Source organism: Capra hircus, chromosome 14 (genome assembly GCF_001704415.2).
Source record: "Capra hircus breed San Clemente chromosome 14, ASM170441v1, whole genome shotgun sequence".
In the NCBI taxonomy this organism is placed as follows: Eukaryota; Metazoa; Chordata; class Mammalia; order Artiodactyla; family Bovidae; genus Capra; species Capra hircus.
In genome coordinates, this window is record NC_030821.1 from 81,618,509 (window position 1) to 81,635,337 (window position 16,829).

Sequence of the window (16,829 nt, forward strand, 5' to 3'; positions counted from 1 at the left end):
AGCCTTGTGGGCTGCCGTCTCTGGGGTCGCACACAGTCGGACACGACTGAAGCGACTTAAAAGCCGACAGCCGACCACCGAGACGCGGAGTCCTGTTCCCAGAGCGACCGGAAGGCGCCCCCTGCCAGTATGTCGGAGGAATGATCGTCACTTCCGATCAGGTTTAGGTCTTCAGGGCCTAGGGAGCAGGCGGGGCCTGGTCCGTCAGCCGCTGTTGGGCGGCACTGAGGTGAGGGTGGGCGGTTGGGGACGAGGGCGGCCGCGGGGCGCCCGGGACGCGGGGTGGGGACGTTCCCTCGACTCCAAATCTCCCGCCGAGGGTCCCACCCGAAGGCCTCGAGTCCCGCGGGTCCCTCCCGGCTGGGGTCGTTACTCGCCGGGCCCCTCTACCGCGGTGGAGCCTCCGTCACCGGCCCCAAGCCCGTCCTGGTCTCTCCACCGGACTTCCCTTAATCGCCCCAAGGGGCTGCTTCCGCGGAGTGAGATGCTGCCGGTAACCAAGCGCTGGCGCGCCGGCCTCGCCCTACCGTGGCCCGTCACCTCCGCCTCCTGACTCGGGGGCCTCCAGCTGGCCCGCGCGCAAGCTCCCGTCACCTTCCCGCAGCAGCCCCTCCCCATTCCCCTGCGGGCCCCGCCCCCCGCACATTTCTCCCTCTTCCCCTGTTTCTGCTTCCGACGCTCTGAGACCTTTCTGCCCGCAGCCAGATTTCTGTTTTTCTCAGAGGCTTTAATCAAGGTTTGGGACCTTTTTATTTGCCCCATGGGTTTCTGTTTTTAATATGTCGTTTTAAAAAAATACTTTTTGCTTGTACACAGATATGCAGGAACATCCTTGTGAGTCTTTGGTGCATTAGCAAGGATTTCTAAAGGGCACGTACCTTCAATTTGGTTTCCTGTCCCAGGGCTTCGAAGAGTTTCAGCTCTGCCAGGTAGGGCCAGGTGGGTTTCCAGAGTGACTAGCAGACTGTCTGCAGGACTCTGGGAGTCCCTGTTTCTCAGGCCTTCGTGTGTTCAGTCTCCCAGTCGTGTCCCGAGTCTTTGTGACCCTATGAACTGTAACCCACCAGACTCTTCTGTCCATGGGATTTTCCAGGCAAGAATACTAGAGTGGGTTGCCATTTCCTTCTCCAGGGGATCTTCCCCACCCAGGGGTCAAACCCGCGTTTCCCGAGTCTCCTGCATTGCAGGCAAATTCTTTTCCACTGAGCCATGGGGGGAAGCCCAGCGGTAGATATTGTGAAGCATTTTATATATTTTCCCTTATCTGTGGTGATGAGAAGTCTTGTTCTAGTTTGCGTTTTCCTAACTTTTCATTACACTGAAAATCTTAAGATGTTTATTGGGCAGTTTGATTTCTTTATCTGACTTACTAGGTTTCATCCTGTGCTTACTTTGTGTGTGTTGAATGGCCTTATTTTTTATTTTTAAATAATTATTATTTTTGGCAGCAACGAGTCTTCGTTGTGGCGTACATGATCTCCCTTGAGACCAGCCGGCTTCTTTTTAGCTGAAGGGAGTGCTCAGTAGTTGCGGTGCTTGGCCTCAATTGGGCAGCGAATGTGGGCAGAATTGAACCCAGGCCCTCGGCAGTGAAAGCACAGAGTCCTAACCACTGTACCACCAGGGAATTCTGGTTTAAATACTGATTTTTGTTTGTTTGTTTCTTTTTGTATTTTTAAATATATCCTATGTATATCTTTTATTGTTGCTGCTGTTTAGTTGCGTAGTCGTTTCCACCTCTTTGCGACCTGGTAGACTGTAGCCCAATGAGGCTTCTCTGTCCATGGGATTTACCAGGCAAGAATACTGGAGTGGCTAGCCATGTCCTTCTCCAGGGGATATTCCTCACCTGGATCAAACCTGCCATATCCTGCACTGACAGGCAGGTTCTTTACTGCAGAGCCACCTGGGATGCCCATAACTTTTATTAAGTATGTTTGAAAATATCTTCTCTCATCATGCCATTTGCTTTTAATTTTGTGGTGTCTCATACAGAAGTGTTTTTTGATAGAGTAAAATTCAGCAATTTTTTCTGTTTGGGTAGTGTGTTTTCCGAATTATTTTCTTATACCAGCCATAAACATTTTTAAGAAACAGGCCTTCAACCTGAGATACATTTTTGTGTGCCGTGGAAGGCAGGATCTAATTTTACTTGCCTGTGGAAAATCAGTTGTGCCGGTCCCATTTATTGAATGGTGCATTGCTGTTAACATTGCAAGTGTGTCATAGTATATGCATGGAGCTTATATAGGAGAGTTGAGCATTTTTGGATTTTGATACCCAGTTGAGGATGATCCTGGAATCAGTTTCCTATGGACAGTTAGGGACAGCTGTATTTCACTTTTATGACCACAGCCCTATGATAAGACTTGCTATCTGGTAGGGCATGGCTCTGCCTGAGTTCTTCTTTGGCATTTCCTTGGTTAATCTTAGGTCATGACTCATGATAGTTAGTCATTGTGCTCAGATATCATGATATGTTCTGGTTTTTTTTGGCTGCACTGGGTCTTCCTTGCTGCTTGGACTTTCTCTAGTTGCGGTGTATAGTCTTCTCCTTGCAGTGGCTTCTCCTTGTGGAGCCTGGGCTCTAGGGCTTGTGGGCTCAGTAATTGCAGCTCTTGGGGTATAGACTGAGCAGGCTCAGTAGTTGTGACACTTGGGATCAGTTGCCCCTTGGCATGTGGGATCTTCCCAGGCTAGGGATTGAACCCATGTCTCCTGCAGGTGGATTCCTAATGACTGGATCACCAGGAAAGTCCTATTGCAATTTTGATTGTATAGAATTAATAGATTCATTTGGGGAAAATTGACATTTTTATATTGAGTCCTCCTGTTTATGAGCACTGTCTACTTCTCCATAGGTTTTTTTTTTTTTTAGTGTCCTTCAGTAAAGTTTTGTTCATAAACATGTAGTTTTTGTAGGTGTTGTAAAAGCTGTTTTTTGGTTGCTGATTACTAGTACACAGGAGTGATATTAACTAGCCTGTTGACCTTCTATATGGCAGTCCTGTTGAACTTTATCATCCCAACACTTGGCTAATACTCTTGCATTTTTTATGTAGGTGGTCTTATCATTCTCAAATAATGATGATTTTGTCTATTCTCTTCCAATCTTTATGGCTTGTGTTTCTTTTCTTTTCTGGTCAAGCGGTAGCATTCAGGATCTCAGTTCCCCGACCCAAGATTGGACCTGTGCTCCCTAACCACTGAACTATGCCATCTGCTTCTTTTTCTGTGACTTAATGCATTGACTGGGGTCTTTGGTGCATTGTTACAGCAGCGGAGTGAGGAATCAAGCATCCCCATCTTGTCACTGACCAATGCAGACGGTTCTGTTGTGTTACCTTAGGATTGCTACCAACCAGACTTGAGTGCTGGGACTGCCAGGGGCTAGGCTTGCACTCTGAAAACCACTGCTGTATGTGTGATATGTAAAATTGTGTTCCCCTTTTTGTTCTTTAAAATACTGTGTCCTTTTTCATCTCTTCCCCTTCCCCACATTGGACTTGCCAGATGTTATCAGCATTTTCAAAGAACCAAGGTTGAGATTATTTTCTGTTTCTTTAAATCATGTTTATTTTCTTCATCTTCTTTCCTTGAGTTGCTTTCTTATTCTGTGTCTGGTTTCTTGTTTAATGCTTAGATTATTCTTTCAATCCCTTTGTTAAAATAAATGTGTTAAGATGCCCATTTTTCCTCAGGTAAGCTTTATTTCCATTTTCCCTTCAGTCTCTGTTCTTATGTTTTTCTTGAAGAGGTACTTTTAAAAAATTAATCAGATAGTAGAACCACAATATGAATGTTTGCCAGTCTTTGGAATTTTTTTGAAACTTTCTTTTTTTGCTTGGTATGTGGTATTTCTTATAATATTCAGTGTACATTTTGAAAAAAAATGTATGTATTCTCTATGCTTTAAGTAGGTATTCTCTGCTTGATCCACTCTCCTCTCATTGCAGGGGAGGGTTTGTATGTTTCTTATCGGCACTGCGCTTAGCTCTGACTGTCTATACTTTGAGGATTTGTTGGTAGACATATGTGTTTATAATTACAGCTTTTTGATGGATTTTTCCTATTATTAACATGCAGTGTCTGCTTGTGTTCCTAATAATGATTATTGGTTTGAATTTTGTTTTGATTGGTATAAATATTGCTAAACCACATGCAGCAATGCATATTCAGTTTGCAAATAGTGTGCCAAAGGGAGGAAGCCAGCACAGAATGCAGAAGGCATAGCTAGTCTGATGGAGGCCCCAGGGCCCTGGTCTGTGCTGGTGAGAGGAGGGTAGCAGCTCTCCCTTGGGAGGTTGGGAAGCAGGCAGAGCCCGTAGCTGCCAGAGGGCTGACTGCTGGTTCTGTGGGCTGAGCCCCTTGACCAGTGTGGTCAGGATTTGTTGACTTTCCTGTATAAAAGTTTTACTCCAATAAAGAGCTTTAAAAATACAGAGAAGGTAAATATAGCTATTGTAGCTTTATTTTAATTACTGTTTCTCTGGTCTGCCTTATGTTTAGCCTTTCTGTGTATTTTAGGTTATATAGGTGCAGGTGCACTTTGTGTATCTTCTTGGGGAGTTTTTTGCGTCCAGTAGGTGAGTTTAATCCTTTTGCTTCAGTTACCCAACCATTGGACTTCTGCTCATTTTGTGTCTTTTGGCTCCTAATCTTTGTCTTTGCTCTTCGCCTTCTGTTGAATTTTTTTAACTTCCCTTTCCTTCTCAGCCCTTAATGTGTTATCTTTATTCTTTCATATAAAGTGAATGACTCTCCATTTTCCACCTGAACGAGACAACTCTGTGCCTGAGAGGAGGTAGGGGCAGATGATCTGAAATGTTGCACGTGTCTGCAGGGAGCAGAGTCTGCCTGGGAGGCCGAGTGCTGAGGCCAACTGCGGGAGGGGCCAAGCGGTGACTGGCTCCTGCATCCATCCCAGGAAGCCCAGGGTACCAGGGGATGGCAGCTTTGCATCTGTGTGCCCTGCCTCAGGTGAGCATCTATCCTCCCTGGGAGGCGGGAGATCTTTTCCCAGGGCTTCCCTGTCTGCTCAGCCTTAGCAGCTGTCAGGCTTCTCTGGTGTGGGATGCTGAGGGGTGCTGAGCAGAGGAAGGGTGACCTTGGAGTTGCCTAGCCTCCCTGAATGGGTTGGCTCAGCAGCCAAAGGGTCAGGGCCCACGCCTCCCTCCACTACTCCAGGCCACACATGGGGGGTCAGGCCTGTAGTCACCTCTGTGCTACTTCTCTAGCCCAGGGCCCAACCTGAGCCACTCCTGGGCCTCAGCAGCTCCTGTTGTTACAGGCTGAAGTGACCTTCAAGGACGTGGCCGTGTTCCTTTCGCAGGAGGAGTGGGGCCTTCTGGGCCCTGCTCAGAAGGGCCTCTACAGAGAAGTGATGCTGGAGACTTACAGGAACCTGGTATCGCTGGGTGAGGCCCCTCGCTGGGATGCAACCCAAGGAACAGCCCTGGGGGCTGAGAGCTGAGCAGGGGCTGGGCTGGGGGCCTCATCCCCTGAGTTCAGAGATGTATTACTGACTCTGGTCCCAGGCAGTCCTGGTCTGCACAGCAGAGGGCCCCCAGTGGGGCTTGGTTAGGCGGCCCCAGATGAGACTGCCTCCCTTCCCCAGGCCCAAGGCAGATGCGCCTCCTGATGGAGAGAGCCCTTGTGCTCAGATCTTCAACTGCATGCCCACGCCCACCCCTCCAGGGAGTATCCAGACTACCTGTCACCCCCGCACGTGTATGTCCTCTCCCTTGGCAGTCCCGGGTGAGCCCGCACTGTGTCCGTGGCACCCACCCCAGGCCCCGTCTCCTTCCCAGGAGCTGGACTTGCAGGTCCCAAACCGGAGGTGATTGTACATTTGGAGCGAGGGGATGAGCTGTGGGTCCTGGACATGCGTGGGGCAGAGCAACCAAGCGTCGATGGCTCAGGTGCGTGGGGGGCTGCCACCCCAACTCACCTGCTGAACAAGCGTGTGTGGAGGCCCACAGAATGTGGTACCAAACTGACTCATGGGTTTGGAGGAGGATGGTTAGTACAGCGGCCCTGGGAGCGGCCTCTGCCAAAACCTGGGTGCTCTTTCTTTTAATCGAAATGTAGTTGATTTACAGCATTCTGTTAGTTTCAGGGGTACAATTTAGTGATTCAGTATTTTTACAGGTTATATGCCTTTAATTTTTTTTTTAGATTATATGCCTTTTAAAATTATTACAAAATAATGGCTGTTTCCCCCATGTGGTACAGTATCTTTGTTGTTTAAGTTATGGGGTGATTCTTGAACTGAATCTTGTAGAAGGGTGAGAGGGGGCTGTGTTGATGGAGGAGAAGAGGGGAGGACACTTGGGCATGCCCTGAGGACCCCGTGGAGCCCTGCCCTCCAGAGTCCTACCTTCCAAGGAGCATCAGGTGGTCAGACGGGGCCGCAGGGAAGAACATCACTTCATCACCCTCCTCTAAGTTAACCTCCTGGGTGGTTGTAGACTTCTGCAGGAAAGGCAGGGGGTGCGCATCACCCTGGATTCAGCACCCAGATACAGATGTGTGCCGGTGTGCGCCTGCTGTCCCTTTTCCAGTGGAGTCTAGTCCACGCCCACACACAGACGTCACTTCCTAGCAGGAATGCAGTGAGCTGTGTGCATTGCTGGGCTGCTGATTTTTCACTGAACGCATTTCTGTTTCTGTGTCCCTGTGCTCACTGGAGGTGCTTGGGAAGGGTGTTCTTTAGACTCACTCCTGCAGATGACCTGAGGGTGTTGTCCTGCAGGTGTCTTCCTAGTGTCCCTGGAAGGAACTGTTGGCTCAAAGGACTTGAATTTCTCTTTTGTAAATTTGTTTCTTCAGATATAAATACTTACAGAAATGAGACAAATCCTATTTACAGCTCAGTGAATTTGTACAGTCTACCCACCAGTTCAAAATAGGGAACATTCCTAGTTTCCTATGAGACCACAGGGCCTCCTCTGTCATCTCCCATAGCTCCCCTGGGCCTTCTCTCTGACGCCTGCAGGGCAGGGCTGCCGTGTTGTATGGGGTTTGTTTGGTCTCATCACCATTTGCTGTTCCGTCATGAACATACCGCAGAGTATTTTCCACTATACTTCTGCAGGGCATTTGGTTGTCCCCACCTTGTGCCTGTTGTGTGTGTGTGTGTCTTGGCTCACAGAGAACAAGTTTCTGATGAGCATGTTCCTGCATGTGGAGTCACTGTGTGTCTTGTCAGGGAAGGAAGGGTGGAGACAAGGCCTCAGATGAGGGCATCCTCTGTGGCGTCTGGAGTGTAAGTGCTGGTGGCTCATGGGTGGTCTCTCAGGTCCCTGGGGAGAGCCCTGAGAATGGACGTGGCCTGTGTGCCTGTCACCCTAATCCTCACTTAGCACAAGCTGTGCTCTCTCTGCTCCTGGGGAGGCAGCCAGTTTCCCACCGTGGATGTTGGGGTGGATCAGCTGCTGTCAGGTAGCCGTAGACTTGTTCAGCTTTCACTTCTTCATCAGATATTCTTAGCGTCCTCTAGGGCCCCTCCTTGCTCTGGTTTCGGTGATGCTGTGAAGCTTCCATCTTCCGTCCTTTTGGGACGAGGACGGGTATCCTGCAGTCCCACCCAGCAGGCTCTGTGTTCAGGAAAGTTTGGGTATTAAGAGTTGGGCAGATACTTGCACTGCCCTGTGATTGCAGCCCGGGGCAAGGCTTTTAGCCTCTGACTGCCAGGCTCTCGTGTCTCTGCATGACGTTGGAGATGGTGGAGCTGGTAGTCCACAGGTGGTTGGCAGCATCTTTTACCTTCCTTTCAGAGTCAGAACAGGTGACCTCGAGGTGTTCTGTTTGTTGTTTCAGCTCATGGGACCAGGACTGAGAACCAGGAGGTCACTTCAGGCGAAATGCTGTTTGGGAGAGAACTGGACCCACTCATGGGGAGTGTTCTCCAGGGACCTGAGCCAGGAGAAGCCCATGAGCGTGTCAGGGAGCCAGAGGGGTGCCTGGACAGGCCTGGGGAGCAGAGAGGCCCCAGGCTAGTCACACTGGTCAATGAGGAGTGTGGCCTGGAGTCTGGAGGAAACCTCAGGTCGGGGTCAAGGCCTATCCCTGATCAAAGATCTCACAAATGTGATATATGTGAACAGAGTTTTGAACAGAGATCATACCTTAATAACCATAAACGTGTACACAAGTGCAAAAAAACAAATATAGTTCACGATTCAGGGGAAATTTTCCCTGCGAATTTAGTTGTTAAAGAAGAGCAGAAAATTCCTGTTGGGAAAAGATTGCATTATTGTGGTTGTTGTGGGAAGGCCTTCAGGTACAGCGCTAACCTTGTCAAGCACCAGCGACTGCACAGTGAAGAGAAACCCTACAAGTGTGAAGAGTGCGGGAAGGCCTTCCACCAGAGCTGTGAACTCATCAGTCACCGGAGGATGCACTCTGGAGAGATCCCCTACCGTTGCGATGAGTGCGGGAAGACATTCAACCAGAGGCCCAACCTCATGAAGCATCAGCGGATCCACACCGGGGAGAAGCCCTACAGGTGCAGCGAGTGCGGGAAGCACTTCAGTGCCTACTCCTCCCTCGTTTACCACCAGAGGATCCACACGGGCGAGAAGCCCTACAAGTGCAGTGACTGCGGGAAGGCCTTCAGCGACGGCTCGATCCTCATCCGGCACCGTCGGACCCACACTGGAGAGAAGCCGTACGAGTGCAAAGAGTGTGGCAAAGGCTTTACCCAGAGCTCCAATCTGATCCAGCATCAGAGAATTCACACTGGGGAAAAACCCTATAAATGTAATGAATGTGAGAAAGCCTTCATCCAAAAAACCAAGCTTGTTGAACATCAGAGAAGCCACACCGGAGAGAAGCCCTATGAGTGTAACGACTGTGGCAAAGTCTTCAGCCAGAGCACCCACCTCATCCAGCACCAGAGGATCCACACGGGGGAGAAGCCCTACAAGTGCAGCGAGTGTGGGAAGGCTTTCCACAACAGTTCCAGACTCATCCACCATCAGAGGTCACACCACGGAGAGAAGCCATATAAGTGTGCTGATTGCAAGAAGGCCTTCAGCCAGGGCACGTACCTCCTGCAGCACCGGAGGATCCACACTGGGGAGAAGCCTTACACGTGTGGCGAGTGTGGCAAGGCCTTCCGGCACAGCTCCAACATGTCCCAGCACCAGAGGATTCACCTCCGGGAAGACTTCTCCCTGTGACGGTCGGGAGGCCCAAGGTCTGTGGTGCGCTTCCCCCACGTGACCACCCTCTCTTTACTTACTGTCAGGTGAACAGGCACTTCTAATTTTAAAAAACCTCTTTTCTTAAAAGCAGTGCATGTTCATTTTAGAGAAATTGAGTGGAAAAAGGTAAGCAAAAGGGAGAAGCCCTGTGGCCTACCCTTAGAAAGAGAACTCACTACTGTTGCGATCAGCGTAGGTTGTGTCCAGACACTCAAATAGCAGCCACAAGAGAGGTACTGTGGAACTTGTGAGTGCAGCTCCTGTTTCCTCAGTCCTGGAAAACTCATACTGGAGAGTTCCACGTGTTTATGTGGTTTTACACCTTGTAAATTTTAAAACAGCATGTTGTTCATAGTTTCCTATGTCACTTAATAGAGTTGAGACTGCCTTTTTTATTGTGGTAATAACATTGTGTGTTAGCCACTCAGTCGTGTCCGATTCTTTGTGACCCCATGGGTTGTAGCCTGTCAGGCTCCTCTGTCTATAGGATTCTCCAGGCAAGAATACTGGAGTGGGTTGCCATTTCCTTCTCCAGTAAAAACATTACATTTACCATTTTAACCATTTTTTTTAAACTTTATTTTACTTTACAATACTGTATTGGTTTTGCCATACATCAACATGAATCCACCACGGGTGTACACGTGTTCCCAATCCTGAACCCCCCTCCCACCTCCCTCCCCATACCATCTCTCTGGGTCATCCCAGTGCACCAGCCCCAAGCATCCTGTATCCTGAATCGAACCTAGACTGGCGATTCCTTTCTTATATGATATTATACATGTTTCAATGCCATTCTGCCAAATCATCCCACCTTCTCCCTCTCCCAGAGTCCAAAAGACTGTTTTATACTGTGTCTCTTTTGCTGTCTCACATACAGGGTTATTGTTACCCTTTTTCTAAATTCCATATATATGTGTTAGTATACTGTATTGGTGTTTTTCTTTCTGGCTTCACTCTGTATCATCGGCTCCAGTTTCATCCACCTCGTTAGAACTGATTCAAATTATTCTTTTTTAATGGCTGAGTAATACTCCATTGTGTATATGTACCACAGCTTTCTTATCCATTTATCTGCTGATGGACATCTAGGTTGCTTCCATGTCCTGGCTATTATAAACAGTGTTGCGATGAACATTGGGGTACATGTGTCTCTTTCAGTTCTGGTTTCCTCGGTGTGTATGCCCAGCAGTGGGATTGCTGGGTCATAAGGCAGTTCTATTTCCAGTTTTTTAAGGAATCTCCACACTGTTCTCCATAGTGGCTGTACTAGTTTGCATTCCCACCAACAGTGTAAGAGGGTTCCCTTTTCTCCACACCCTCTCCAGCATTTATTGCTTGTAGACTTTTGGATCGCAGCCATTCTGACTGGCGTGAAATGGTACCTCATTGTGGTTTTGATTTGCATTTCTCTGATAATGAGTGATGTTGAGCATCTTTTCATGTGTTTGTTACCCATCTGTATGTCTTCCCTGGAGAAATGTCTATTTAGTTCTTTGGCCCATTTTTTGATTGGGTCGTTTATTTTTCTGGAATTGAGCTGCAGGAGTTGCTTGTATTATTTTAACCATTTTTAAGTGTACAACTCAGTGGTATTAGATACATTCACAGTGTTGTATGACCATCAGCAAATCTGTTTCCAAAACTTTCCTATTACAGACAGAAACTCTGCATTCTTCCCCTTTTCCTTATTCTCTCTCTTAAGAATTTGCTTACTCTGAAGTACCTCGTGTAAGTGAGGTCGCACATTTGCCTTTGTGTCCTGGCTCATTTCACTTTACATAAGGTCTCTTCATGGCTGAAGCGTACTCCGTTGTTTTCAGACACCATGTTTTGTTCACCCATCATCATCTGCTGATGGGTTATGGGTGTTTCTGCTTGTTGACTTTGTGCATAATGCTGCTGTGAACGTTGGTATACAAATCTGTGCTTGTACTTTCCATCCTTCCAATACTTTGGGGGTATAATCCCAGGAATAAAGTTGATGGATCACATGGTAATTCTTTTAAGTTTTTGAAGAATGACCAAACTTTCCCACAATGGCAGTGTCATTTTATATCCCCACTGTCAGTTACGAAGGTTCCAGTTTCTCCATGTCTTCCTCAATACTTGTTGTTTTCCATTGTTTTGATAATTGTCATACTGATGAGTGTGAAGTGGTATCTCATTTGCTTTTGGTTTGCATTTCCCTGATGACTAATGATATTGAGCATCTTTTCATGCACTTATTGACCCTTTATTTCTATGTCTTCTTTGGAGAAGTGTCTATTTAGACCCTTTGCCCATTTTTGAATTGGGCTGTTTCTTTTTGTCGTTGAGGTGTAGGAGTTCTTTATGTATTTTGAAGGGTAGTCTTTTTAATTTTCCCTTTTTTAAAAAAATATAGTTTATTGAAGTATAGTTGACTTACATTGTTTCAGGTATACAGCATGGTGATTCAGTTATACACATAAACATATTATTTTTGAAATAATTTTCCATCAGAGGTTATACAAGATGTTGACTATAGTTCCCTACGCTATACAGTAAACCTTTGTTGCATGTCTATTTTTAAATTAGAAATCTAGCTTTCCATTCATATTAAAGGGGTAATCTTTATCAGATTAATAATACTTGCAAATATTTTCTCATTCTATGAGTTTTCTGTCTACTGTGTTGATAGTGTCCTTTCATTCACAAGTTTTTAATGTTTATGAAGTTCAACTTATCTAGGGCGTCTCTGGTGGCTCAGTTGTAAAGAATCTGCCTGTCACTGGAGGAGACATGAATTCAATCCCTGATCCGGGAAGATGCCCACATGCCCCGGAGCAACCAGGCCTGTGTGCCAAACTCTGAGCTTGTGCTCTGGAGCTCACTCGCCCTAGAGCCCCTGCTGTTTGACAAGAGAAGTAATGAGAGACGCCTGCACACAGCGGCTCACTGCAACTAGAGAAAAAGCCCGTACAGCAGGGAAGAGCCAGCACAGCCAAAACAAAAACAAAAACTTACCTGTTTTTTCTCTTGTTGCCTGTGCTTAGGGTGTCATATTCAGGAAATCATTATTAAATCCAGTATTATGAAGATGTGCCCCTATCTTTTCTTCAAAGAGATTTATAGTTTAAGGTCTTATGGTTTGGTCTTTGATCTGTTTTGAACTAATTTTTTATATATCTTGACAGGTAAGTGTCCAACTTTATAATCTTTTGCGTGTGGATATACAGTTTTCCCTATAACGTTTCTTGAAAAGCCTTTTTTTCCCCACCCACAGAATGGTGTGTTAGCTCAGTCTGCCATAACAAAAAATCACAGACCAGGTGGTTTAAAATCCAGTTTATTTCTCACATTTCTGGAGGCTGAGAAGTCCAAGACCAGTGTGCTGTCTGATTTAGCTCCTGGTCAGTTCTTTCCCAGGCCTAAAGTACAGCCACCTCAGTGTGTCCTCACTTGGTAGAGAGGGATGTCAGGTGTCACTTTGCTGGCAGGAGAATGAAGCCTGTGATTAGAGGGTTAAAAACTTCTACCTCTAGGGAGCGGGGACAGGCTAGAGGTTGAACTGATGGTGTCTGTGAAGGAAGCCTCCATAGAGGCCAGCAGAGCTTCTGGGTGAAGGAAGCCTCCATAGAGGCCAGCAGAGCTTCTGGGTGGTGAGCGTGGAGTTCCATGCCTTTCCTCATCCCTGGCGCTCTGTATCTCGTCTGCTTGTTATTCACATCCTATTGACAAGCTGGTAATCTAGTGAGTAAACAATTTTCCTGAGTTCTGGGACCCACTGTAGCAAGTTAACTGAACCTAAGAACTGGGTCATGGGAAGCTGATTGATTTGTAGCCAGTTGGTCAGAAATACAGGTAACAACCTGGACTTGCAACTGGTGCGTGAAGCAGAACTGGGTCTTGTGAGGTTGAGCACTTTCCTGTGGAATCTGACTCTGTCTGGGTAGATAGCATCATAACTGAGTTGAATTTTGGACATGCTGCCGACATCCAAGAATTGCTGTTGGTGTGAGGAAGCCAAGGTGCACACACACACACAGACACACTCACTCACTCTTTGGAACTGGATCCAGGAACTCCTTTTGCAGAGATGACAGATTTTGGGCCTAATCAACTAGGTGGGCAGTAGTGGAATTCACTGGAAAGCAGAAGATAGATTTAGGGACTAATCAGATGTTGTGAACATGTCAAATGTGAAATATCTGTGAGACACCAAAGCAGAGATGCTGAGTAGGCAGGTGGGCTCTGGGTCTCTGTCTAGTCTGCAAGTTTGGGAGACACTACCAAAGATGGCATCACAGTCACAAGAGAATTAAGCCATCGTGAAAACCTGACTTGGTGCAGAAGTCCTGGGACTATCACCTGGAGCAGCTGACATCAGAGCTTGCCCAGAGATTCAATGCTGGTGTTTGGCTAGGATTCTTAAGGCAAGAAGCTACCTGCTCCTCAGAACAAAGCCTGGGCTGCTGGGGGATACACTGGCTCCTTGAGGATGACACCTGCTCAGGAATGAAGGCAATACAAAGGACCAAGCCCTGGGGTGAGAGCCTGCACCCAGCAGTGCCTGACACCACCTCATCTACATTTCCCATAACAGCAGTTAGCACACGCTTTTGCTTATCCACATTTCTTAAGAAAGTTTTATTACAGCAATGGGACTCAATGGTATGGAGCGCCATACCACTTGAGAGGACATCCTTCCATAAGTGAGCACCAGTGTACAACTATACAGCTTCCCCACTAACCCTTATTAACAATACCTACTTAGTCTGCTCCTGAGACTGTTGAGAGTCTTATAACAGGGGTCCCTAACCCCTGGGCCAGTACTGGTCTATGGCCTGTTAGGAACCAGGCCACACAGCAGGAGATGAAAAGACAGCGAACAAGGAAAGATTCATCTGTATTTATATCCACTCCCCATTGCTTGCATTACAACCTGAGTTTCATCTCCCACCCTCTCTGTGGAAAAACTGTTTTCCATGAAATCTGTCCCTGGTGTCAAAAAGGCTGGGGACAGCTGTTTTACAACACAGTGTGAACACTCACTTCAGTCTACTGTAGAACCATCTAAAGGAACCTCCCTATCCTGGCAGGAGGGACATCTCAGCTGAAAACCTACAAATGGGGTCCTGGGCTTGTCAGCACCCAACATGCAGGTCTCCCATCTGCCCTACAGCATTCCTGGAAAAGTGCTGCACTCCAGAGAAACCCTGCCCCACTGCAGAGGTGGCCACTCTAGGGAAGAGGCTAAAAGAAATTAAACCTAAACTCTTCATCATGAGTATCCGAGGTGCCCTTGGACCTTCCTTCTGGACGAGGTCTGCAGACCCTTCGGCTTTTTTTTCTGGCAGCCTCACCTACAGGCTGCACCTGGGCTGAGTGGGCAGCTGTAAGCGAAGAGAGGGACAGTATCAGAATTGAATAATAATAGCAGTGGCACCCCACTCCAGTGTTCTTGCCTGGAGAATCCCAGGGATGAGGGAGCCTCGTGGGCTGCCGTCTCTGGGGTCACATAGAGTCGGACACGACTGAAGTGACTTAGCAGCAGTAGCAGCAGCAAATATTAACTGCCCATACAACTCTAACCTCATTGTAAAAATTAACTTACTGGCTTCTCAAAATTATAAGGTAAGTACTATCATCTCACACCCTTAAAAATCACAGAGATTCACTAACGCTGCTCTCCTTGCCTCCCTAGTCCAAGCCTGCGTTCTGTGACCCTCGCCCCAGGCTTTCTCCCCGCGGCTTTCCTGAGTCCCCTCCTACTGTGGGAGCCCCGCTGCTCGAGGCTTCCCCCTTTCACTGCCCAGGCTTTTCCTTCTGCCCCCTTGAACTAGGCAGTTCTTCATCAACCAGTTCTCAGCTTCTCACCAGTCCTGAGAGCCTGCAGGGCCTCGCGCCACTCGGCTTCTATCTGAGCCCTGTAGTCCCCAAACAAAGAGCGCATCAGCTGCCTCTTCCGGGGCAGGGGGGTTCTCTGGCTGCGCAAGGTTCGGATTGCTCCAAGAGCTTGTTCTTCTGCAAATGAAAACAAAGGACTAGTAACTTCTATCCTCACTTCCAACTGTCCTACCGCAAAGGCAACAATTCCATCCCTTGGCAGCACCTGAGGCCATAAGACTGTCACCGTTTCCCTCCCCCAACTACAGATGGGCCCTCACTCTGCTTAGGGGTGGGTCTCTGCATCTTCAGTCCCAGCTCCAGCTTTTCCACGCACCAGGCCAGTTCCCGAGCCAGCTGCTCAGCCTATGATGGATTGTGGTTAGTGACTGTAAGCGGGCATCGGGGCGCTGGGGCCTCCAGCCTCATCCCATAGGAACCCCAAACGCCGCATCTCACCCACTTCCCGCTGTAAATTCGGGACCACACCCACAGGCGGGCTCCCAGCCCAGTACGTGCCCGGGACTTCACCCTTCCCGACTGAGGCCCGCCCTTGCCTGGGCCTCTGCGCTTAGGGGGGCTTCCTCGGGGGCCTGTTTTTCTGGGGTCTTCCCGCTTCCATTGGCAACAGACGACCCATCCCGGGTTTTCTTCTTTTGCTTCTTGGTCCTCGAGGCAGAGTCACGGCACGTAGGGCGCCCTAAGCAGACGGACTGGCTGAGGCCTTACAGTGAAAGGACTCGGGGCTTTAGGAAGCAGCCTGGGGAACCAGGGGCTGCAGGGTGCACCGGCAGTACCTGGGCCTGGGGCTGCCGCTGTCTCCCGAGCAGGATGTCCTGGAGCCTGGGGAAAGGGGGAAAGGACGAGGGTCATGAGGAGCCGCCGACCGCCCAAAGGCGTTCCCCGCCTGTACACCGCTTACCGCCATGCGCTGCCGCTGGGACCTAGAAGGACTGGGGTCCCACGCCGAATGCGCTCCCAGGGAAACAAGTCTGCGTCGCAGAGTTCCGCGGGGCGGGGGCTGGGCGCGCTGTGGGTGGGGCGCAGGCGCTCGGAGTACCGCCTGGATGAGACCCACTCAGGACCTACTAGGTTGCAGGTAGTGGTGGTGGGTTAGTCGCTCAGTCGTGTCCGACTCTTGCGACCCCATGGACTGTAGCTCGCCAGCTCCTCTGTCCCTGGGATTCTTAAGGCAAGATACTGGAGAGGTTGCAGGCACTGCTCTGGATGAAGGGACACTACTCAAGGGAAGGTACCTGCTACTCAAGGGAACCACCTGCTAGTGGGGCGGGAACAGTGGGAAAACAGGGGGCTTCCCTGGAGGCCCAGCAGTTAAGAACTTGCCTGCCAACACAGGGGACACGGGTTGGATCCCTGGTCTGGGAAGATCCCACGTGCCTGGGCAGCAGAGCCCCCAGTAGGCAACTGCTGAAGGCGCGGAGCCTAGACCCTGAACCCTGCAACAGAAGAAGCCTCCGCAGCGAGAGGCCTGCGGCTGCAACTAGAGAGTAGCCCTTGCTGGCCACATGTAGAGAAAGCCCATGTGCAGCAACAAACACCCGTCGCGGCCACAAAAAACATAAACAATACAATAAAGAAGGCCCGTAAACAGACATGAATAGCTGTCACTGAAAGCGACGCTGTAACAGTGGCCCCAGCAGGGCGGGGAGTGGTCAGCAAAGTCCTCCGAGGAGCTGCAGCCCTGGCGGGGCTGCTCTGGCAGCAGGAAGCAGGGCGGGGGCGAGCCACACGGCGAGGTGGGCGGGTCGT

General features: G+C 48.9%; 2 protein-coding genes and 1 long non-coding RNA gene across 3 annotated transcripts; 2 read left to right on the forward strand and 1 right to left on the reverse strand.

Moving 5' to 3' along the window:
- On the forward strand, positions 158–1,646 carry LOC106502817. The gene is made up of 3 exons (XR_001919178.1): positions 158–229; positions 817–929; positions 1,449–1,646. It is a non-coding gene; the product is annotated as an uncharacterized LOC106502817 (long non-coding RNA).
- ZNF34 (zinc finger protein 34) lies at positions 2,702–9,636 on the forward strand. The gene is made up of 4 exons (XM_005688770.3): positions 2,702–4,980; positions 5,291–5,417; positions 5,811–5,921; positions 7,822–9,636. The coding sequence occupies exons 1-4, from the start codon at positions 4,948–4,950 to the stop codon at positions 9,183–9,185; spliced, it is 1,635 nt and encodes a 544-aa protein (XP_005688827.2). The 5' UTR covers positions 2,702–4,947; the 3' UTR covers positions 9,186–9,636.
- Positions 13,802–16,173, reverse strand: C14H8orf33 (chromosome 14 C8orf33 homolog). Its single transcript, XM_013969044.2, has 6 exons — positions 15,982–16,173; positions 15,857–15,902; positions 15,617–15,759; positions 15,341–15,425; positions 15,051–15,197; positions 13,802–14,566 (listed from the first exon to the last, which is right to left on the reverse strand). Exons 1-6 carry the CDS (start codon positions 15,985–15,987, stop codon positions 14,427–14,429), a joined length of 567 nt encoding a protein of 188 aa, XP_013824498.1. The 5' UTR covers positions 15,988–16,173; the 3' UTR covers positions 13,802–14,426.